Source organism: Sarcophilus harrisii, chromosome 1 (assembly GCF_902635505.1).
Source record: "Sarcophilus harrisii chromosome 1, mSarHar1.11, whole genome shotgun sequence".
Classification (NCBI taxonomy): domain Eukaryota; kingdom Metazoa; phylum Chordata; class Mammalia; order Dasyuromorphia; family Dasyuridae; genus Sarcophilus; species Sarcophilus harrisii.
This window is the reverse complement of record NC_045426.1, coordinates 646,747,814-646,770,431: the sequence shown is the minus strand read 5'-3', so window position 1 is coordinate 646,770,431 and position 22,618 is coordinate 646,747,814. Positions and strand designations below refer to the sequence as shown.

At 48.5% G+C, this 22,618-nt stretch overlaps 3 protein-coding genes across 3 annotated transcripts; 1 reads left to right on the top strand and 2 right to left on the bottom strand.

The window, feature by feature from the left end:
* Window positions 1-15: 15 nt before the first annotated feature.
* Window positions 16-4,971, bottom strand: LOC100935105 (suppressor of SWI4 1 homolog). Its single transcript, XM_031947492.1, has 12 exons — window positions 4,844-4,971; window positions 4,573-4,743; window positions 2,972-3,073; window positions 2,763-2,813; window positions 2,509-2,679; window positions 2,200-2,276; window positions 1,900-2,007; window positions 1,681-1,804; window positions 1,425-1,503; window positions 1,188-1,317; window positions 942-1,111; window positions 16-854 (listed from the first exon to the last, which is right to left on the bottom strand). Exons 1-12 carry the CDS (start codon window positions 4,859-4,861, stop codon window positions 619-621), a joined length of 1,437 nt encoding a protein of 478 aa, XP_031803352.1. The 5' UTR covers window positions 4,862-4,971; the 3' UTR covers window positions 16-618.
* Window positions 4,972-11,203: 6,232 nt separating this feature from the next.
* ANGPTL6 (angiopoietin like 6) lies at window positions 11,204-18,954 on the top strand. The gene is made up of 6 exons (XM_012541936.3): window positions 11,204-11,322; window positions 12,630-13,210; window positions 13,815-14,007; window positions 14,253-14,440; window positions 14,523-14,793; window positions 18,462-18,954. Exons 2-6 carry the CDS (start codon window positions 12,641-12,643, stop codon window positions 18,644-18,646), a joined length of 1,407 nt encoding a protein of 468 aa, XP_012397390.3. The 5' UTR covers window positions 11,204-11,322; window positions 12,630-12,640; the 3' UTR covers window positions 18,647-18,954.
* SHFL (shiftless antiviral inhibitor of ribosomal frameshifting) lies at window positions 18,887-22,360 on the bottom strand. Its single transcript, XM_012541946.3, has 8 exons — window positions 21,961-22,360; window positions 21,331-21,463; window positions 21,012-21,061; window positions 20,483-20,518; window positions 20,231-20,386; window positions 20,028-20,131; window positions 19,526-19,677; window positions 18,887-19,360 (listed from the first exon to the last, which is right to left on the bottom strand). Exons 1-8 carry the CDS (start codon window positions 21,988-21,990, stop codon window positions 19,158-19,160), a joined length of 864 nt encoding a protein of 287 aa, XP_012397400.1. The 5' UTR covers window positions 21,991-22,360; the 3' UTR covers window positions 18,887-19,157.
* Window positions 22,361-22,618: the final 258 nt, after the last annotated feature.

Here is a 22,618-nt window from a genome sequence, read left to right as displayed (position 1 = left end):
ACAACCAAGCAAAGCAACAGTGACTGCTTCTTTATTGGGGATGTAAAAGCATTTACATTTAAACTCCTTGCCAGCCAAGACCACTTTGTGAGCCCTAACATATTCCAGGCAAGAAACAAGGTAAATGGGAACTATTCTGGATTCCCCAATCTCCCCCTGCTGGTTCAAAGGCCATTAGACAAAACCCACTCCCCATTAGTTGTGTACTGCCCTTTGGGTCAGTCAGGTTAGCAAATACTTGCAACCACTTGGTTGGGGTGGGGGGTGTTCTACACTGTACCCTGGGGTACAAACTGCTTCATCCCTGGAGGTCAACTCTTGAACAGCTCCCTCTCTCCCCGCAATAAAACTTTTAACTAGGACACAATCTATGTCAGTGATGTCTCATGATGATGTTCAGTCAAGTAACTCCCCTCCCCCACGATCAATGGAAGACAGGAAACCAGACTTTACTTCAACTTCTCTTCCTCATACCCAGGGAGACCTTACAGACTACATTGAAGTAGCATGGAGGGTAGAAGGAAGGATTCCCTCATTCTTAGAAGCCACAGGATTCAATGTATTCATTCCCTCCCCAGAAGAGAGAAAACGGGCCTCAGTTCATCCTTGAGGCGAGTCTCAGGCTCTGGCTGCCCCTGAGGACTTGTGGTGGGGCCTCTTAGAGGCCAAAGCTCGGCCCAGGAATTGCCCCCGAGGAAAGTGTCGGGCTATGGCTCCTTTGGGCTGTTTGCCTTTGGCTGTTCGGAACCTCTTCTTGGGATGCTGACCTCTGCCCCTCCCCGGGCTCTGGTCACTAGAGGTTGGCTGTCCGGGGGACTTGCTGGATCGCCGTCGTTTCACCTTTGGGAACATGTCTGGGGAGAATGGAGAGAAGAGAACCATGAGCAGAGGGGGTTTGACAGGCATGGGGCCACATGCCCAAGACCACCCCTCCAACTCACCCTCATCTGGCTCTTCACCCACTGCTTGGCGAAAATACTCAGCCTCGTCTTCCTCCTCAGACCCCTGGGCTGCTGCTTCGGACTGCCCGGGGTCTTCTGCACCACTGTCCCCATCGCCCTTGTCCAGCCCTGAGGCTGTGAGCCGGCCCATACCCTCCAAGCTGCGTTTCCTGGCAGAGAAGAGTCACCCGTGAGGTCCCAGGCCTTCAGCCACAGGGCCTGTTCCCCTTTGTTCCCCCCACTGACCGGTGCGCCTCCCGCTGCTCCTTCTTCCGCTTTATGTCCTGCTCCTGCTTGCCCCGACGCTCAGCCTTCAGCAGAAGCTTCTGCTCTCTGGTGGCCAGGGTGGCCTTCAGCTCCTCCTCAGATTTGTGCACTGGAGGGGAAAGGGAAGGCAAGGAGGCCCCCTCTGAGCACCGCAGCTGTGCCAGAGATCACCCACCTCCCTCTTTCCTTCCTTCCCTCCCTCCTCCCTGCACTGACCAAGGCTGTGGTAGAGGACATTCCCTTCCCCGACGCCTTCCTGGATCTTGATGAGCTGCATGGTTATCCTGGGGCCAATCTGATGGGTTGAAAGCGATGGTGGGGGTCTGCCCCATGCCCACTCCCCTCTGCCCCCCACAGTGCACAGGGCCGGAGGCATCAGAACGTTTACTTTGAGTGATCATGGGCTGTCACGTCAGCGTTCTCATCCCATGCCAAGGCCCTCGTGCTGACCCGTGCCCGCCCTGGCCCTCACCTCGGTAAGCCGAACAGCGCTCTGCTCTGCCTTCATGTTGCCACGGCCGGCGTAAGCCTGGGGCAGCTCTGTCACATTGTGCTCCCCATCCGGCTCCGCCTCGCTCTCCGACAGCCCTGCGCCCCTGGGGAGACATGGGCATGTGCTGGGGTCCCGGCAGCCAGGCTCTGAGGGCGGAGGGCCTCCTCCCCGCCCCAGCTGCATTACCTCCCCACTCACGTGGCGAGCAGTTCGCTGACATCCTCCAAGCGACTCATGTTTGGGAACTTCTCCTGTAAAAGCTTCTTCATCCCCCGACTGGCCCCCACGGGGACAACCTTCAGGCTGCTGCAGGGATGGATGGTAGACCGGGGGTCAGTGCTCACAGAGACTCCAGATTTCCCTGCTTCCCTCTCCCTCTCTCCCTCCCCACCCTGGGCCTCAGAGCGTTTACTTAGACACATCACAGCGTCTCAGTGGAGATGTGGTCATCACGGTCACCCAGGGTGGGACTGCCCCCTCCCCCACGCACGCACTCACTAGTGTCGGAACTGCAGCTCCTGGGTGTCGGGGTCGTAGCTGAGGAGAAGGCAGCGCTTCACGCAGTTCAAGTTCACCTGGCAGAGAGAGGATGCTGCAGGGGCCCGGCCCACAGCTCGCAGGGGCCCGGCCCACAGCTCTCGTGGGCCCAGCATTCAGTCTAACAGTCCCCAAACACGCCCCCTCCCCCCCCCCCCCCCCCCCCCGCCCCCCCCCCCCCCCCCCCCCCCCACCTCAGGGGAGGCACTTTATTGGTCAGTCAGCAGTGACTGAGGCAGGATTCAAACCCGGGGCTCTATTGGGCCTCACCTTGTGCACGTTGATGGAGGGAAACATGTTCTGGAACACGGAGGCGGTGAGCTTCACATGCAGGCCATGGGGACCGAAGCCGTTGAGCACCAGGAGCGGGGGGTGTGAGAACTGCTGCTCGTGCATCCGGTGGCGCCGCAGGGAGGAGACCACATCGCGCACCAAGGAGTACTAGAGGTGGAGGTGGCAGGGCTGATCTTAGCCATCCAGCCCTCAGCCTCCCCACCGCACCACTTTCCTACTTGACCCCTCACCTTAGTGACCCGGAAGGTCAGCGTGGGGCCCCCAGGAAGCCGGATCAGCCTCTGCCGGAGAAAAGGAAGCAATCATACAAGTTCTGAAAACAGAGCAAAGGCTCTCTTACTGAGCAGCCATTGTTTGGGAGCACGAGGTGTGTCCCGGCCATGGGGGACTACAGGAGAACCCCACAGGGACAGGGAAGCTTGAAGGAGGTGCTACTCACAAATGTCACGTTCTTCTCGGTTTTGCTGAAAATGAGGAAGTGAGAGACCCCGAGAGGGCCAGCCACAGCCACACAATCCTTAAGGGAATTTCGCCGTCGAACCTGCAATGGTGTGAAAGGGCAGATTAGGGCTGATGTGAGAGTTAAGGGGAGGAGGGAGGGGAGGGAAGCCTGGTAAAGGACAATTTATGAAAGGTGAAAAGAAAAGGTTCGGGAGTGGACATCTTGAATAAATTGTGGGGAACTTACTTGGGAGACTCAGGGACTTAATCATTATTTCTGAGCTATGACTTAAAATAAAGAAATTTGCCTCAAGACTTATTAATTTGATTATGTAGGTATGTTGGGAAATTAAATGTAACATCATTCAAATCTCCTGTAATCCTGATCAAGATCTGAGTATGGGGAAGATGACGTGTGCCAGAAGAGGGGCTATAATAAAAGCCATGGCCTCATAGATAAAATGAACCAAAGACAGGGTGGTCATGGATCCATCCAGAGCCAGAGAGCCACTGAGCCCATCACTTCATTTTACAGATAAGGGAACTGAAGTTCAAAAAGTGATTTGCCCAGTCACAGTTAGTAAATGCCAGAGGTGGTATTTGAATTGGGCTCCTTTTAATGTAGAGTTGAATTTCCCTTTCTATATGTTCTGACAGTTGATGGGAATCTGACTTAAGACTAGAATGGGATTATGGGAGGATATACCTTATTTAAAAAAAAAAAAAGAAAAAGGAAGAGGTTTGAGGGCTTGACCAGCAGTTTCCTATAGAAACCAATGTGGGAAAATCTAGAAACCGCCTGGAAATAAATCTCTAAAAGTTTAAGATAGTCCATCCCAAGATAACAAAGGTATGGTTCACCAGCAGTTCTTTATCAAAGCCCTTGAAATCTGGCAAAATCTGAGAACTTTCCTCCCTCCCTCTCAATCAGTTATCTACACACCAACCAGCATCATGGGAACATACAAATCAGAGGGAGAATGCACATGGCCAAGAACATGTGGATGAGGCTGGATAAGAAACAAAGAACGATAAATCCTGACAATTTTAGTGTATGGAGAATTTCAGAAGAGGACCGCTATTCTGGGCCCGGTTATGATCCCTAACAGGAGCTGGTGGGTGAGGTGGAAGACAACAAAAGCCTGTGAAGTGAAAATTGCACCACATTTTATAATTATGTGAGGTAGTCTAGGATCGGAGCAAGAAATTCCTGGGCTAAGTGTCTTAGGGGAAAAGTTGGAGAAAAACTGCGGATTTCTAAGTCTCTCTTATAAATCTCTACGGTATTAAAGCGAGGGAATTACAGATCAAGACCAAAGAAGCGCAGGGGGGAGGGAAACGCCGGGAATAACCCTGAAACTTGCCCCGATATCCGAGCTCTACGGGACTTCAGAAGCTCCAACATCATGGGCACCCTTCCCTCTCAAGCCCCAGCCGGTCAAAGCATGGAGCGGGCCCCTGGGCAGACCCAGGAGGAGGACAACGCAGGGTTAAGGGAGGGCTCCAGGGGGGCAGGGCACAGCGGGGGAATTCGCACAGAGGGGCGCGCAGATTCGCTCTGCGAGGTCCCGGGCGGGGCGGGGCGGGGCGCGGACAGACCTGCAGGGAGCTGGCCGTGTAGGGCTCCATGACTCGCCGCACATCCAGGCTGAGCTGGCGGACGCCGGGGCCCGCGGGGCCGCGCGCGAACACGAAGGAGTGCGGGGCGGACGCGTACGCCTCCTGCGCGCGGAGCTGGGCCGCCGCGCGGGCGCGCTTCTGGTGCTGGCTCTGCGGAGGGCCCAAGCGTGAGAAGGAGAGCCCCCCCCCCCCGCGCCCCCGCTCAGAACCCCTCGCCCAACCCAAACCCCCCACTCGCCCGGGGTCGCACCTTCCCACGCCGCCCCATGACGCCTCCGCCAACACACGCTCTGCCGCCGGCAGGAACCGAACCGTTCTCGGAGTAAGCACGAGGAGTCGACGCGCGGCCTGCCCGGAAGCGTCTAAAGGAACTTCCGGGGCGGGGCCAAAGGAGAGACGGAGAGGCCAAGAGCCAATCATTCTCTTTTGAGGCGGGGAATTGTCGTCACCCGCTATCTCCTCCTACAAAACGCCACCAACTGTAGGAACGGCCCTGCTCTTCCGCTTCCACCTTGTCTTTCTCTTCCTTCTTACAGCGCCGTTAGGCGGTTCGGCGGCCGCGCATGCGCATTGCGAGCATTGGCGCCCGTTTCCCTTTCTCACCAGCATCATCAATTTTTTCTTTTTCTTTTTAAAGTATAAATCTTCCCTCCCCTCCCCCCATTTCCTCAATCACAACTTGTACGACGTCTTTTGCATACGGCATCAAAAATATTTGTCCCTTATTCTCTTTTTTTTTTTTTATCATGTTAAGAACACAATTGGACCCTATTAAATGTCATTGCCAAATAAAAATTCAAAAACTGCCTTTATTTTTTAAAGGATTTTACTATTTTATATATAAAATTTTATTGATAATAGCAAAGAAAGCAAAATTATTTTCCCTTTTTTTTTTCATTATTATAGCTTTTTATGTACAAGGCATATGCACAGGTAATTCTTCCGCAGGACAGTTGCCAATCCTTTTGTTCCAACTTTTTAAGAACCGCCTTTATTAAATGTGCTGATTCTGATGCTGTAATCAGCCATTACGATGAAGCCATATCCGAAGGCTCGTTGCCTTCACCATTCTTGCCCTCCAGAAGTGTGCATTTATCTAGGAATTTAGATACTCTTATCTAATGTTATAGGAAGTTAGAAGTTACTTGTACAAGTAACGGCAATAGCTTTTTCTCCAGCCCTTGAAGGTTTGCAAAAGGTTGTACACGTGATCTTAGCTCTGCCCTACAAGCCCGTGACATCACTTCCGGCCTTCTTCCTATTCTGGAATTTCATCATCCTGAAACGCCCACCTCCTCTGGGGCTCCTTCTGATTGGAGGCAGTGTGGAGCTCCTCCTCCAGATCCTCCTCTTAGGGCAGCCGTCTCACCCGCTGTGTTCTCTGCCTTCATCATGTTAGCCCTTTTTACCATTATTCCTTTAAACTGTCATCTTCCTCTATTAGATTGTGAACTCCGTGAGGTGGGTTCTGTCTTTTGCTTCTTTTTGTCTCCCCAGCACTTAGCACGTAGTAGGTCCTTAATGTTTGTTGACAGACTGACTGAAGTGTTTTTATCCCCATTTTACAAACAAGGAAACTGAGGTAAGTTAAGCAACTTGCCCAGGATCACACAGTTGCTAAGTGTTTGAGGCAGGATTTCCACCGGTTTTATCTGATTCCAGGTGCACCCACTTTGCCATCTACTTGGAGCAAGTATATCCAAAACAAAATATAATTTTGTGAGAGAGGCACTGGAAGCTGAGCAGATCAGATAATGCTTTCTCTAGGAGATGGCCTTTGACCCTGAGCTTTTAAGAAAATTAAGAATTGCAATCGATAAAAGTGATTCTATTTTAGTTGATCAGTGGAATAGATTAGGTTCAAGACATAAAACAATCAACAAATATAGCAACCTAGTCTTTGACAAACCCAAAGACCCCAGCTTTTGGGATAAGAACTTACTGTTTGATAAAAATTGCTGGGAAAATTGGAAACTAATATGGCAGAAACTAGGCATTGACCCACACTTAACGCCATACACCAAGATAAGGTCAAAATGGGTTCATGACTTAGGCAAAAAGAATGAAATTATTAATAAACTAGAGGAACACGGGATAGTTTACCTCTCAGACCTGTGGAAGGGGAAGGTCTTTATGACCAAAGCAGAACTAGAGATCATTACTGATCACAAAATAGAAAATTTCGACTATACCAAACTGAAAAGTTTCTGTACAAACAAAACTAATGCAGACAAGATTAGAAGGGAAGCAATAAACTGGGAAAATATTTTTACAGTCAAAGGTTCTGATAAAGGCCTCATTTCCAAAATATATAGAGAATTAACTCTAATTTATAAAAAATCAAGCCATTCTCCAATTGAAAAATGGTCAAAGGATATGAACAGACAATTCTCAGATGAAGAAATTGAAACTATTTCTAGTCATATGAAAAGATGCTCCAAGTCATAATTAATCAGAGAAATGCAAATTAAGACAACTCTAAGATACCACTACACACCTGTCAGATTGGCTAAGATGACAGGAAAAAATAATGATGATTGTTGGAGGGGATGTGGGAAAACTGGGACATTGATGCATTGTTGGTGGAGTTGTGAACGAATCCAACCATTTTGGAGAGTAGTTTGGAACTATGCTCAAAAAGTTATCAAACTGTGCATACCCTTTGATCCAGCAGTGTTACTACTGGGATTATATCCCAAAGAGATTATAAAGAAGGGAAAGGGACCTGTATGTGCACGAATGTTTGTGGCAGCCCTTTTTGTAGTGGCTAAAAACTGGAAACTGAATGGATGTCCATCAGTTGGAGAATGGCTGAATAAATTGTGGTATATGAAAATTATGGAATATTACTGTTCTGTAAGAAATGACCAACAGGATGATTTCAGAAAGGCCTGGAGAGACTTACACGAACTGATGCTGAGTGAAATGAGCAGGACCAGGAGATCATTATATACTTCAACAACAATACTATATGATGACCAGTTCTGATGGACCTGGCCATCCTCAGCAACGAGATCAACCAAATCATTTCTAATGGAGCAGTAATGAACTGAACTAGCTATACCCAGAAAAAGAACTCTGGGAGATGACTAAAAACCATTACATTGAATTCCCAATCCCTATATTTATGCACACCTGCATTTTTGATTTCCTTCACAAGCTAATTGTACAATATTTCAGAGTCTGATTCTTTTTGGTACAGCAAAATAACATTTTGGTCATGTATACTTATTGTGTATCTAATTTATATTTTAATGTATTTAACATCTACTAGTCATCCTGCCATCTAGGGGAGGGGGTGGGGGGGTAAGGGGTGAAAAATTGGAACAAGAGGTTTAGTAATTGTTAATGCTGTAAAGTTACCCATGCATATAACCTGTAAAAAAAAGGCTATTTTAAAAAAAAAAGTGATTCTATTTTGCACCCTTGGACACCTGTGCAGGAAGTCAAGGGAGGACAGAAAACAAAAAAGGCTATTTTGGCTGTAGAGTCCTTTAATAATACTTATTTAGCACCTACTGTGTGCTAGATACTATGCTAAACTTGGGAAGTTAAAGGTAAAATACAGTCTTTACTATCAAAGAGCTCACAAGGTAATAGGGAAGTAATAGACCAGTGGTCCTCAAAGTGTAGTCCAAAGAATTGTTGGGGTCTCTGAAACCCTTTCAGAGGGTCTACAAATTCAAAATTATTTTTTATTTCTAATATAGTAAATAGCCATAAATATAACCCATGTGAACAAAAATTCTTTGAACAGATCCTTGATAGTTTTTTTTTTTTTTTAACAACATGAAGATACTGAGAACAAAAGTTTGAGAACCACTGCAATAGACAAACAACTCTTCAATTCAGTAAACATTTATGAAGGACCTACTATGTGCAAGGCCCTGTGTTAAGCTGTGGGAATACAAAAAGAGGCCATAGTCCTTGCCCTCCAGGAACTTACAATCTAGGGTGGGAGGGACAACATGCAAACAAATACATACAAAGCAAGCTGTAGTTATAAAAAGGTACAAAAAAAAAATAGTAAATATTAAATAAATAAACAGAGGAAAGCATCTGGAATTAAGAGGGGTTTGTAAAGACTCACTGTAGGAGGTGGGATGGTAGCTATGAACTATGTACAAACAAGATATGAATAGGGTAACTTGGTCCTCTCATGATCTTATTACCTAATGTTAGATATAATTATTTGTATGTAATGGGGGACTGATCATTGGAGGCCCAGTCTTTGGAGGAGGGCTGTTTGAGTGGAGAGAGGTAGCAGGTATTTCTTTAAGCTGCTCTAGGCCAGCTTCCATGTGGCCATGAATATTTGCCACCATTTATTTCCATCATTGCCTAACACCACTCATAATAAGATTTAACGGTTTCAGACAATCATTTTTTAAAAGGACATTTCAAATGCCTATTGTTTTGTTTCATGAAGGAACATGTTAACTGAATTGTCATTTAAACTTTGGACCCTTGCTCAATCTCCACTGTGAAATTTTCTTTATTCAAGAATTTTATGTTTGTGGCAGCCCTCTTTGTAGTGGCCAGAAACTGGAAACTGAGTGGATGCCCATCAATTGGAGAATGGCTGAATACGTTGTGGTGTATGAATGTTATGGAATATTATTGTTCTGTAAGAAACGTCCAGCAGGATGATTTCAGAAAGGCCTGGAGAGACTTACATGAACTGATGCTAAGTGAGATGAGCAGGACCAGGAGATCATTATATACTTCAACAACAATACTATATGATGATCAATTCTGATGGACCAGGCCCTCTTCAACAATGAGATTAAGCAAATCAGTTCCAATGGAGCAGTAATGAACTGAACCAGCTACGCCCAGGGAAAGAACTCTGGGAGATGAGTATGAACCACTACATAGAATTCCCAATCTGTCTATTTTTGTCCGCCTGCATTTTTGATTTCCTTCACAGGTTAATTGTACACTTTTTCAAAGTCTGATTCTTTTTGTACAGCAAAATAATTGTATGGACATATATTGTATTTAACATATCCTTTAACATATTTAACATGTATTGGTCAACCTGCCATGTGGGGGAAGGGGTAGGGGGAAGGAGGGGAAAAATTGGAACAAAAGGTCTTGCAATTATAAATTTAAAAAAAAAAAAAAAGAATTCCATAATACCATAGGTTGCAACTTCAAAATGACTTCACTCAGAGAGATATCTTGGGGGGATAAGATTGGTCATTTCTATTCCTAAACAAACACAAACAAACAACAAAAAACTTCAACAACCAACCAACTTAAAAAAAAAAAAAAACTTAATATAATTTTAACTGGGGTTAAATTTGGGATTTCTGATCATATTCACATAAGGCCTAAGTCCTAGGATGACCCACCTTTCTGAAAGGTTTGTGTTCAAAATACAGAATGTTTTTTCTTTGATCATGTTAGACCCAGACAGAACCTTAGAGACCATCCAGAGTCACAGATAAAACACAAGCAAAGAGGGAAGAAAGGTGCCCACAATCACACAACTAGAGCCCAAGCAAGGATTCAGATTTGACTCCAAATCCAGGGCTACTTCTTTCGTTCTTTGTTACTCCATCCTTGTATATTTCCCTATTTCTGCCTTGTTTATTATTTATCTCTCTTGGTTTTCTTTGTCCCTGTCTCCCATCTCTCTCTCTGTCTCTGTCTCTGTCTCTGTCTCTCTCTGTCTCTCTCTCCCCCTCTGTGTCTATGTCTGTCTGTCTGTCTGTCTGTCTCTCTCTCTGTCTCTGTCTCTCTGTCTCTCTCTCTGTCTCTTCCTCTCTGTCTCTGTCTCTTTGTCTTTCTGTGAGTGTCTCTGTCTCTCACTCTTGTTCTCTCTCTCTCTCCCTCTCTCTTCTTCTCCATCTCTGTCTCTGTCTCTGTCTCTTTGTCTTTCTATGACTGTTTCTGTCTCTCTTGTTCTCTCTGTCTCTCTGTCTCCCTCCCTCTCTCTCTGTCTCTGTCTCTCACTCTTGTTCTCTCTGTCTCTCTCTGTCTCTCTCTCTCTCTATTTTGTTCAGGTTCAGTGACCTCCTGGTCTTTGCTGTGTTGAGGGATGGGAAAAGCTTGGGGGGGGTGTATAAGGGGGTTGGTTTAAGAGGAGGATGCTGGGAAGAAGATTTGTTTGTTTTCCTCATAAAGAAGAGAATAATGGGAGAGTGGTATCCGTGTGCTCCTATTTCTGCATCAACATACGTGTTCATGGCCATAGCTGGGTGTCAGGTTTTATTTCTGTATCCAGGACAGCATGGATGTTCCTGTGCTGAGATCTTTGACTATAAGAGGCCAGGAAGTGGTGTATGATCGTGCTGGTGCTGGTATTCTGTTAGTGTCTGTGGGGCCACTGTGACCTCTGGGGTCCGTGTCAGTCCCACTCTCTGCCTCTGGGCAGGGAACTGTCAGGGGTCAGTGGGGGAAAAGAGAGAGGAAGAACCAGTAGGGAGGGGAGGGGACAGGCTAGAGAGTCAGTGACCAGTGGGGGAAGGGCCACAGGCATGGGATTCTGAGCATCTGCAGAAATTCTTACAAACAGACCCCACAGATGTTTACAGTTGGGCTCCTGGGCAGAGATTGTGCAGCTCCAGGGATTGTTCTAGGGAGGGCGGGGACATGGGGGACAGGCACCCGGGCTGGGCGGTCAGCAGCATCTCTGCAGCAAGATTCCCTTTCTGCATACCACAGAGAGAGAACACAGAACAGGCCAGAGGGGCAAGCTTGAGGGGCCGTGAGCTGTGGCTGGTGAGTACCCTGATCCCCAACCCCAGGATAGATGGGGAGCACCCGTCATCCCCTAGGAGAGGCAGACCCAGACTTGACCCTCTGAGGCCCATCTAGGCCTGTCCAAGCCAATCCCTTCCCCACAGCAGGCAATTCCAAGCTTAGCGGCCAAAGGAGCCCCTCTAGGACATTAAATGCCAGGGAGGCCCGGGGTTGATGGGGACAGTCTCATCAGACCTAAACCCCAACCTCAGGATGCCTGATACTGCTAACTTCTGGGCCGGACTGTGTACTAATGGATCTGAGTGATGTTGGATCCACTGAGGACCACTAAAAGCACGTATTTGCTCAGGTATACCAGAATACATAATACGTGAATAATAAAAATATACTCTACGGTGAGAACATCATAGGAAAAAAGCAGGGTACCCTGGCTTTGTTGTCTGGGAAACGAGAGAGAGAGAGAGAGAGAGAGATGGACATGGGAACTGTGGCTGCCCTTCCCCCAGATAGATGGCTGCAGCTGAGGAATTTCCTTTGGGATGAATTAGTCTGCAGTTTTTGAGGGATCTGTGATCAGGGTGGGAGGGGGTGGAGAAAGATAGATCTAGTCTCTGGCTTCTCAGTCCCATTAATCCTTCAGTCTGAAAAGTCTCCCTCAGAGGACTAACAAGAGCAAGGTGACCCTGGTGTCCTGATTGGTTTGTCTGACTGATCATATGTGGAGTAACTGGGCCTGCCTCACCAGACAGGGCAGACTGGGCCCTGGGTCAGCTGCCAGCCTCCTAGAATGGTCAAGGTGTTCATTGTGGAGGAGAGTTCTAGATAGAGAAGGGTTATGGATATTTAATAAAGACATTTATCAAGGCAGCAAAAATGTTCATTTTTTTTTTTGGCCTGGAGATCTGAGGAATTACCAGCTGGGCAGCAGCCCAAACTAAGGCAAAGATTTCAGCAATAGGTATTAGAAGAGGAATTTAGTGATGAAGTAATATTATTGTTGTTAATGTTAATTAATATATTTTAATTATTATTACTATTACTATCAATAAGTTTTTAAAAATTGTTCCATCCCATCAAGTTCTCAAGATGGGCATTGTAGGTACTATCTCTTATTTACAGAAGAGGAAGCAGAAATAAGGTGGTTTGCCCAGCATCATGAAGCTACTAACTGTCAGAGTTAGATTTAGGCTCGAGCATTCAGGATTCTTGGATTTTCTCAAACCAGGGGACACCCTGGCAGGAGCAGGACATGAGCCTGGAGTCCGGGGTCCTCTGAAGGCAGGATCTGTCTCCCCACGGGCTAACCCTGGCCCTGTCTGTTGCAGAGGACAGTGCCATGGACGCCCGTGTCCGGAGGGGGTTGCTGCTTTTGATGGCCTTGCTGAAGGGGCTGAGCCCCGTCCCCGCTGAGCAGAGGTCCACAGCCGCCAGCCCTCGCTGCACTTACACCTTTGTGGTTCCCCAGCAGAAGCTCGTGGGGGCCGTGTGCTGGAGTGGAGCAAAGACCGCAGCCCCTCGGCAAGACAGTGCGAGGGCAGATGAGCTGCAGGCTCTTCAGACCCGGCTGAAACAGCAGGAGGCCTTAATCAAAGAACTGAGGGAGCAGGTGGCTGCAGTGGGGGCCACAGTCAATGAGGTTAGGGCCCTCTGTGGGGAGACTCGGGGCGCCGGCTCCCAGCCCGGCCAGCTGCAGACACCCCATGGAAAAACTGAGGGGCCCCGGGGGGACAGGCCGGCTCAGCTGGAAGGCCAGGTCACGAGTGCCTTAGCGGAAGCCCAGCGTGCCGCTGCCCAGTGCCACCAACTGGATGCCAAGTACCATGCTCTGGCTGAACTAGTCAACGACCAGAGCACTGCGATCAGCAAGCTGGAGCAGCGCTGCCCAGGAGGGCCCAGGGGGCAACAGGTACAGGACCTGAGCAGGACCACAGGGCAGCTACAGCAATGGTCCCTATGGAGGGTCATCATTTTGGGAGGTGGACATTGTTATTTACAAGGTGGTCATTGTCCTGGGAGGAGGGTCACTGTCCAAGTACAGTTAGACTCAGTCTCACTTTTATTTCATATCCAAAGTTGTGAGCATTGGAAAGAAGGGAAATGGATTGATTGATTAATTGATTAACTTGATTTTCTATCCTTCTCTGGGCTTTCCAAAGCTCCTCCCATTGTTTCAGTTTTTAGGAGCATTCATTATCAGGTTAACTCTTTCCTCTGCTGCTTCGATGGTATATGAGGCTTTGATTACAATGAAAGATCGGGGCAATGTTCAACCCCAATCCCAGGATAAGCAGTCTGAGATTCAAATCCAAGATTTGGATGGGGGAAGAGACAAGTAGTCTAAGAAGAGGTGAGATAAATCCCTTAGGAATAGGAATACAGAGCAGAAAACTTGGCCAGAAATGACCTTCCTCCCTCTAGCCCTTTAGGACAGGTGGGTCATCCTAGAACTTAGGTTTTGGATCAATGGAGTCAGACACTTCTAGTGAATTCTATAGGTCTTGCTTCTATAGGTCTTGCTACTGCCTTCCTTGAGCCCCTCAGGGCTTGGAGGGCCGGTGGGTAATGGCAGCCATGGCAGTGGACGACCAGATAGGGTGCTGCAGAAGGAACAGAACAGGGTACCTGGCCAAGCACAGAGGCAGCAAGGACTCCTGGCTACTCCCCTGCCCACAGGCACCCCGGGAACACCCACACAGGCAACAGGTGAGGAGTGACTCTGGCGTATGACTTTGGGGGGAATGGATTTCAAATCCTTACAAGGGACGATGAAAATAGGGAGGGGGCAGTGGCTGAAGCGGTATCGCTTTCCCTTTCTTCTATCCTCTAGCAAACCTAGGCCAAGTCCAAACTCAGGGTACCCCTCCCACTGTCCCAGCCACCTCACGTATCCTCCCATGACCCCTTCATCCCTTGCCAGGACAGACTGTGTATATCTCCCTGACCCCCAGGCCCGTGGCGCGATTGCCTGGAGGCCCTAAAGGGCAGGCAGAGGATCAGCGGGGTTTACCAAGTGAGACTGGGCCAGAAATCAGTGCCTGTGTGGTGTGAACAGCAGCTGGAGGGTGGAGGCTGGATGGTTATTCAGCGGCGACAGGACGGCTCTGTGAACTTCTTTACCAACTGGCAGAACTACAAGGTGGGTTTGGTGGGAGGGGCCGGGCTAGGGGCTGCCAAGGACTGGCTCTGGCTTACGGAAGACTGGTCTTCCTCCCTGCAAGGTGGGCTTTGGCCGGCCTGACGGAGAGCACTGGCTGGGCCTGGAGACCATACACCTGCTGACCCAGCTCCGGGATCATGAACTTTTGGTGCTCCTGGAGGACTGGGGGGGCCGTGGGGTCCACGCCCGATACGATGGATTCTCCCTGGAACCTGAGAGCGATCACTACCGCCTGAGGCTTGGCCATTACAGGGGTGATGCTGGCGATTCTCTGTCCTGGCATAATGACAAACCCTTCAGCACTGTGGACAGGGACCGGGATTCCTATTCTGGTGAGTTCTGGTCTGGCAAGGTCTGGCCATGGCGGGGTTGCTGGTGCCCCGGACTCTTCCTATGAGGGGCTGATGGAGGACTAAGGTTCCAGGAGAGAGAGGGGCTGGGGAATGTGGAATGGAGAGGCTGAGAGGGGAATTGCCAATAATAATGCCTTCAAATTCGGCAGAGGGCTTCCAGGGGTTCTCCAACTATGGCCTGCGGGCCAGATGCAGCAGCTGAGGGCGATTATCCCCTTCACCCAGGGCTATGAAGTTTCTTTACTTAAAGGTCCACAAAACCAAGTTTTTGTTTTTACTATAGTTCGGCCCTCCAACAGTCTGAGGGACAGTGAATTGACCCCCTATTAAAAAAGTTTGAGGGCCCTTGATAAGCATCTGGTAGGGGCAAGAAGAAGTAGAGACAGAAGTTAAGTGACTTGCATAGTCTCTGGGGCAGAAGTCATACTCCATTATTCCTGATTACAAGTCCAGCACTCTACCAACAATTTCATCTAATTTCCTTTTTTTTTTTTTTTTTTTGGTGAAGAAAGGGACAAAGATTGATGGGGGAAAGAAATAAAGGATAGGAGATATAGGGACAAATGAACAACTGCACTTCCAAAAGCTACTAACAAAGACAAAAGAGTGAAGAACTGGACTACAGCAAGTATGAAGAGCAAGATGAATTTTGCAGTGATCTGCAGTGACTCTGGGATGTCAATCAATCATTGAACATTTACTGTATGAAGTGCCTATTATGTGCCAGGAACTATGCTAAAAGCTGGAGATGCAAAGAAAGGCAAAAGTGCCAAAGAGATCTCATGGCCAAAGAGATCACAGTTTAATGGGGAGACAAATTGTGTACAAATAAGCTATATAAGGCTAAGTTGGAAATTCAACAGAAGGAAGGCACTAGAATTAAGGGAGATCCAAAAAGGATTCCTGGACAGATGGGATTTTAACCGGGACTTGACAGAATCTAGAAAAGTGCAATCAGAATGAGGAGGAAGGGCTTTCTAGGTCTGGGTTCTACTGGGAAAGCCAGTAGAAATGTCCAGTTAGGAGATAGAGTGTCTTGTGTGAGGAGCCGTAAGAAAGCCAATATCACTGGCTTGCAGAGTACACTTGTAGGGGGTTGTAAGAGGTGGGAGAATGAAAAGGTAGGGAGGGATTAGGTTATGTAGACCTTTGACCACCAAACAAAGGATTTTATATTTGATCCTTATTATGATAAGGAGTTATTGGAGTTTATTGAGTTGGGTGGAGGGGGGTGTGTATGACTTGGTCAGACCTTCAATTTAAGAAAATCATTTTGATAGCTGAGTGGAAGATTGACTAGCGTGGGAAGAAGATTTTTGGTAGGAAGATCAACTCTGGATTTGGGGTGATGAGGGCTTGCATCAGTGTGATGGCAGTATCAGAAGAGAGAAGGGGACACATTAGAGAGAGGAAGGTAAAATCAATAGACCTTGGCAATAGATGGGATATGCGAGGGTGAGTGACACTGAGGAGTCAAGGATGACATGTAGGTTGTAAAACTGGGTGACTAGGAGATGCTGTTACCCTCAATAGTAACAGGGAAGTTAGGAAGAGAAAAGGGTTTGGGAGGAAAGATAATGAGGTCAGTTTTGGAAATGTTCAGTTTATAATATCAACAGGACATTCAATTTGAGATGTCTAACAGACAGTTGGAAATACAATATTGGAGATCAGCAGAGAGATTAGGGCTGAATAGACTTGATAGGCATTGACATAGAGATAATAATTGAGTTCATGGAGATGATGCTCACCAAGTGGAATAATAAGGAGGAAGAAAAAGACCCATTACATTCAGTATAGCACCACAGTATGGGACACCTATCACTAGAAGATGTGACCTGGATGAAGATGCAGCAAAAAAGACCAAGAAGTAAGAAAATAAGGAGGAAGAGAACCAGAGAGAAAGTTAGAACAGGGTTATTCCCCGTGTCAGAGGCTATAGAGAGCTCAAAGATGAAGATTGAGAAAAGATAATTAGATTTGGTAATAAGAGGATCATTAGTACTTTGGAGAGAACAGTTTCAGTTGAATGATGAGATTAGAAACTAGACTATAGAGTTAAAGAGAGAGTGAGAGGAAAGGAAATGGTGGTATTGATTGGAGATGGCCTTCTTAAGAGAAGGGAGATATGGGATGGTAGCTAGCAGGAAGGGGTGGATCAAATGAGTTTTTTGAGGATGGGGAAGACAAGTTTTTAGGGATTTAGGCAAGCAGCCAGTGAATAGAGAGAGACTGAAGATTAGTGAGAGAAGGGAGTTAACAGAGGAGGCAACCTACTGGAGAAGGGATGGAATGAGATCATTTGTGCATATAGAAGGGTTCACCTTGGCAAGAAGGACCACCTAATTATGTGCAACTGTTAATACGGGAGCCACCTGCCAGTGGCTACTGGAGGTCTAACTCAGACCTGTAGAATGGATCTCTTCATGTGGGAGGAGAATGAGGAGAAGGAGGAGGACCATGATGACAACGACACAAGGAGACTGAGAGGCAATTGCATTCTCTGACCTCTTTTTCCTCTTCCCTCTGCCTCCAATTTATTTCATTCCCAATCCACAAGGAACATCTGCGAAGACTGCTTTGCAGCTCCTTCAAGTGTTATGATTCCCAGCTGTGGAGGCTCTAGGAGAATTGACCTGCCCCTTCACCCAGGCATAGTCCTTAACATGCAACAGTAGTGAACGAGGAAATAATAGCACAAAGCTAGGAAATGTGAGGAGATCGTTCTCTTCAAATGATTAGCTATACTTAAATGCGAATTGTTTTCTCTTCTATAAGAGAAGGTAAAAGGGCTCAAGAAATATTTCTCCTCTTTATCAAGAATGACTTTGGGAGGAGAGGGAAGGCAGAAGAAAGGCTTCCAGGTAAAAACAAAGAACAAAAAGATGCTGAGGAGATTGAGATGGTTTGTCTCAATGGCTGGACACGCTGAGACCCCAAGACCATCATCAAGTCGAAAGGGAGTCCTAAACTATTTAAAGGGTAGCAAAAATGGTAGAGTAGATAGGAATCTGGGCTGAGAGTTTGGAAGAAGTGAATTCAGATCTAATCTCAGACACTTCCCAGCTGTGTGATCTCATCATGGGGAAGAAGGATAGATCAATCTTGTTCTGCTTGGGTAAAAGAGAGACAGGGTTGGGCTTAATGTCAGGAAAAACTTCTTATCACTTAGAGCTATCCCCATGTGAGGTGAGCCATGGAAAGTAATGGATTCCCTCTCACTTATCTCCAAGTGAAGGATCAAGGATCCTTTGTTCATGACATGTGTAGAGGGTTGGTTGATTGTTGTCCTCTGTTCTAGAAGAAGACCAAAATGACAGCCCTCTGTTAGAGTCAAGTTATGATGGGTATTCTTGGTCAGCTGTGAGCTGGACTAAACTGCCTTTAAACTTCCATCCAACTGACTCTGGGAGGGAAGACAAGGCCTGGGGCTGGGGTAGAGCCTGGACCGGGGCCTGGTGATGGAGAAAGAAGGCATTCAGGGATCCTGCCCTGTCCAGGGTGGAAGTTTTAAGGAGGGGGCTTCCAGGACTCCAGAATCAGAGTCTTGGGGGTCCCTGCTTAGCTAAGCACAGCCTCTTCCAGAGGTGTATGGATGTCAGTGATTGGCCGTGCAGTCTTTGACCCCTTTTTTCCTCTTCCCCTAGGTAACTGTGCTTTGTATCAGCGGGGTGGCTGGTGGTACCACGCCTGCGCCCACTCCAACCTCAATGGTGTCTGGCACCTCGGTGGCCACTATCGAAGCCGGTATCAAGACGGTGTCTACTGGGCTGAATTTAGGGGTGGTGCCTATTCCCTCAAGAAGGTGGCTATGCTAATTCGGCCCCTCTGACTCCTGATCTCCACCCTTTGGGTCTCAGGAGCAGGCAAGGAGTCTGACTCTCTTGGACTGTCCGGCATCTGGTGTCCTGGATTTTGCATGAGTTGGGGGTCTGGAAAGCCCAGGGCATAACACAGATCATACCCCCTCAAGCCTATAGCGCTCCCCCTAACCCTTGGCCCTGCAGAAATGAGATACTGCCATTTAGAAATAGACCCGTCTCTTTATTACTTTGAACATGACATATAAAATGCTGGCATCACAACATATGTCTGTCTATATGGCCCGTGGGTAGGGGGTCTCCCACATTAAGGGAGGTAGCGGGCCCTCACCCGCCTTCCACATATGTGCACTCCTATCACAGGGAGAGGCCTGAGTAACTTGAGGCTTTCCCCTGAGTGACCTCAGCTTTTTTGCAGACCACAGCTGAGGACCCACTCCCAACTTCTCTTGGTCCCATAGGTCAACACTGGTCCTCCAGGTCTGTAGAGGATAGCAGGGTAGGAAGGTTGACTGAAGTCTCTTAGTTATTGTCCCCTTCTTCTTCCTCTTTGAGGTCCTCCAGGATCAAATTGTCCAGGTCCTCAATGAGGCTACCCTGGCTAAGGCAGGTGGCCACAGTGGAGCCAGTGCTCTCGTGGACGGCACTTGGAAACAAGACAGTAGGCATATTGTTTTGTTGCCGGGTCTTAGGGTGCACACAGCAGGCTCCGGGGGTGTAGGGTCCTGGGGGACAGAAATCAGGCTTGAGCTTTCTTTTTGAGGTCTTGAGGCCTCTTTGTGCTTAGCTGGAGACTGGCTCCAGGAGGGCAGGCAAAAGTGGGGTGAGTGGGACCTAGTGGGACCAGGGAGAAGTGGGGAAGAAAGGGACAGAGAGACTCGGGGCTTGACCTTGTCTGTTGTAGCAGTTCTCAGCAGAGCATCGGTGTGTGTTTTTGGTGACTCTCTCAGTCTGGGATCGGCGTGGGGGGAGGATTCGACTTGGGAGGACAGGGCTGCCACAGCGGAAGCATGGGGATGAAGTTCCCATCTGGGCAAAACCCCTGTGGAGAGAGACAGAACAGGGGACAGGCAGTGGGCCAAAGAGGAAGTGTGAGTCAGAGATCAAGGGTCATTCCGACTGAAAAAGTAGGAATGAGAAAAAGAGGCTGGGGGTTGGGAATGGGACTTTTAAAGTGGAAAGGACCCTTGGAGATCATCTACAGCTTCTACAACTAGACTTCTTTTTTTTAAGATAGGGAAACTGAAGCCCAAAGTGGGGAAATGTCTTACCTAAGCTAAAAGCGGGGATTCCAATCCCAATTTTCTGGATCCAAACTTAGTGATCTTTCTATGGCACTGACCTTTATGTGGTCTGGAGACAAGGGTCAGGGGACGGGATCTGAGAACTCACGTGAAGGTATGGCCACACTGTAAACAATGGAACTCAGCTTTCCCCCACATCTTGTCTTTGGGCACTGGGTCATATTTCACCTTGCACTTCCGGCATTGGGACACCTGAAAAAGTCAGGTGAGCAGCATTAGGGTTGCTTCCAGGGATCCCACGGGGCCCAGCCTCAGTCCTAGTCAGGGGGACCAGGTAAAGGACCCCTTTACCTTTTTGCGCTCAGGTACCCGGCGCCACCACATGTAATCACACATTCTGCAGGCAAACTGACAGTCCTCCTTGCCAATTTGGCCTCTCTGGGCATCATCCAACATGCGCAGATTTTTCTCTGTCAGGGGTAATAAGTTCATGGTGATAGCCACCTCCTGAAGGGGAAGATGGGGATAGGATCAGGGTACCTCAGCCTCCAGCAGGGATTCAGTAAATCTTCCTCCTGCCCCTCACCACCATTCCTCTCGCACCTGAATATCTCTGTCCTTCAAGGCATTCTGTCCATCCTGGGCAGGAAGTGGGAAGATAGAGACAGGAGTCTGGGCTGGGGTCTCTGCATTGATCTTTTAGGTATCCAGGTGCCCCATACCCTCACTCCTGGAGCTTTTCATTTGGCAAAGAAGCAAACTTTGAAGCAAGAACCAAGGACTGGCCAGGGAAGAGGTCTCAGTTTACAATTCAGACCTTTCCTCAAGATCCCCAGAGCACCCCACCAATCCCTCCTGTGACACCATCTCCTGAGCCAGCCTGGATCCCACATTGTGGGGTGGAAGGGAGAAGAGTGCATATAGGATTGGGCAAAAGAGATTGTGGGGATACAGGGGAGAGAAGAAACTGAGGTGCTGGGAGAGATGCTCCCAAAGTTATGGGGTTCTGTCCTTAATCCAGGACTTCTCTGAGCCAAGGAATCCCAGTCAAGTACCCCTGGGTTTGCTTATTAGAGTTGGGGATAATTGGATTTCCTTGCAATTATGGGACAAATTGGGGGAAGGAAATTACCTGGGCAGCTGGGTCTGCTTGGCTCCCATCTTCATTTTCTAATCTGAGCTCTTTAGAGAACAAATTTGGAGAGCATAGGGTCTGATATAGTGAACCAAGGACCTTTAAAGAATCCCCCATCCCCCAGTGACCCACATTCTGGACACTGGACTTTCTGGGATACTCCTTCCATGATCTTCCTGAGGATCTAGATCCCTCTCCAGTACCTCTGGGGACCGGTAGTACCCAACAGGCCTCTTGTCAAAAAACCCCGGAACCCTTCCGGATCCCCCAGGGCTTCCTCTAAGTCTCTCCCCCTCCCTCACGTTTCCCTACTGACCATCCATTTGTTTAACCAGCCAGGAAGAGACCAAGTCGTGATTGTGGTTGTATCTCTCCATTAAGACATTTGCCTTCTCCACAGATATGCTGCCATGAAACTGCTCCCTAAGGCGCCTGACAGACTTCTCCAGCTGTTAGGAGGTTGAGGTAAGGGAGGGAGACACAGGAACATCATTAGTGCCTTTGCTTCAACCCTTGAGAAACCTGAAGGCTAGCATCGGATGGTATCTGAGCTAAGTAGTAAAATCCATTCCTTCTTGGTATCAGTTGCCTAATCTATGAATTGGGCACAGAGGCCAGGGACTTGTCAGCGTCTGAGAGGGTGAAGAAAAGGCAAAAGTTCTAGTCAGAGAGGGCCCACACCGCAGGGCAGGCGAGCTGTTCTCAGCCAGGGAGCCCTAGAGCAGCAGGACTGGCTCTCAAACGCAGCCCATCACTGACCCAGCCCACCACTTCCCCAGGCTCCCGGAAAGCGACAAGGGGGGAATTAAGGGGTGGGGTCCTTGGGTGGTGGGGTCCCCTCCCGTCCCTGGGCAATCTTGTTCTCATTGGTTTCTTCTGCCAGTCCGGCCGAGCCTAGAGTCGGACTCCGCGTAGCGTATCCTGGCTCCGGCCCCCGTCCTCTCACCTCCACGCCGAAGGACCCGGCATTGGCCATCCTCGCTCCCGTGGCTGCGGCAGCTCCCGCGGGTCTCACCTCTCAGGTCCCCGGTAAACAGGGCACTGTGCTTTTTCAGCACTTTCCACGCTTCGATCTCTGCCCAAAACAAACAGCACCCCCTCACCCCACTTTTCCGCCCACTTTCGGTTTCTCAGAAATGGGCGGGGCCTCAAAGGAAAGGGGTGGTTAGAGCCTGAGGCTAGACTTGGAGTCTTTCTAACTCCGCCAAGCTCCGAAGTTGCAGGAGAAATTAAACCTTAGCGGGACCGACGGGGTCCCTCAGATGAGGGTGGCGTGGGGAACAGGGGAACTGCCCCCGAACAGAATGGTCTGAACTTCATCTCGGGCCAGAGGAATAGCCCCTCGCCAAAACGGTCAGGAAAGTTTCCCGGAATCTCCACCTGTTCAACCTGTACCGGAGTGAAAAAACTCTTTTAAAAGGTCATCGAGTCTGGATGGTTCCAATTATTGAGGATTTTTATTTATTTATTTATTTTACCCCAAGGCACCTCTTAGTAACATTCACCCATTGCTCTTGAGTTCTGCTCCGTGGGGCTAAACAGGACGTTTTCCATATAGATGATTCTTTCAGATATTTGAAGAAAGCTATCCTCACGAACTATCC

Excerpts from the sequence above, each read along its gene's own strand:
- SHFL (XM_012541946.3), bottom strand. The coding sequence starts at position 21,990 with ATGGCCAATGCCGGGTCCTTCGGCGTGGAG. Across the intron at positions 21,464-21,960 it reads CCGGGTCCTTCGGCGTGGAG|CTGGAGAAGTCTGTCAGGCG; the intron begins GTGAGAGGACGG and ends ACCTCCTAACAG. Across the intron at positions 19,678-20,027 it reads CAGTGTGGCCATACCTTCAC|GGGTTTTGCCCAGATGGGAA; the intron begins GTGAGTTCTCAG and ends CTCTCTCCACAG.
- ANGPTL6 (XM_012541936.3), top strand. The coding sequence starts at position 12,641 with ATGGACGCCCGTGTCCGGAGGGGGTTGCTGCTTTTGATGGCCTTGCTG. Across the intron at positions 13,211-13,814 it reads GAGGGCCCAGGGGGCAACAG|GTCTTGCTACTGCCTTCCTT; the intron begins GTACAGGACCTG and ends TTGCTTCTATAG. Across the intron at positions 14,008-14,252 it reads AACACCCACACAGGCAACAG|GCCCGTGGCGCGATTGCCTG; the intron begins GTGAGGAGTGAC and ends CCTGACCCCCAG.
- LOC100935105 (XM_031947492.1), bottom strand. Across the intron at positions 2,277-2,508 it reads CCTCCATCAACGTGCACAAG|GTGAACTTGAACTGCGTGAA; the intron begins GTGAGGCCCAAT and ends TCTCTCTGCCAG. Across the intron at positions 1,805-1,899 it reads GTCAGCGAACTGCTCGCCAC|GGGCGCAGGGCTGTCGGAGA; the intron begins GTGAGTGGGGAG and ends ATGTCTCCCCAG.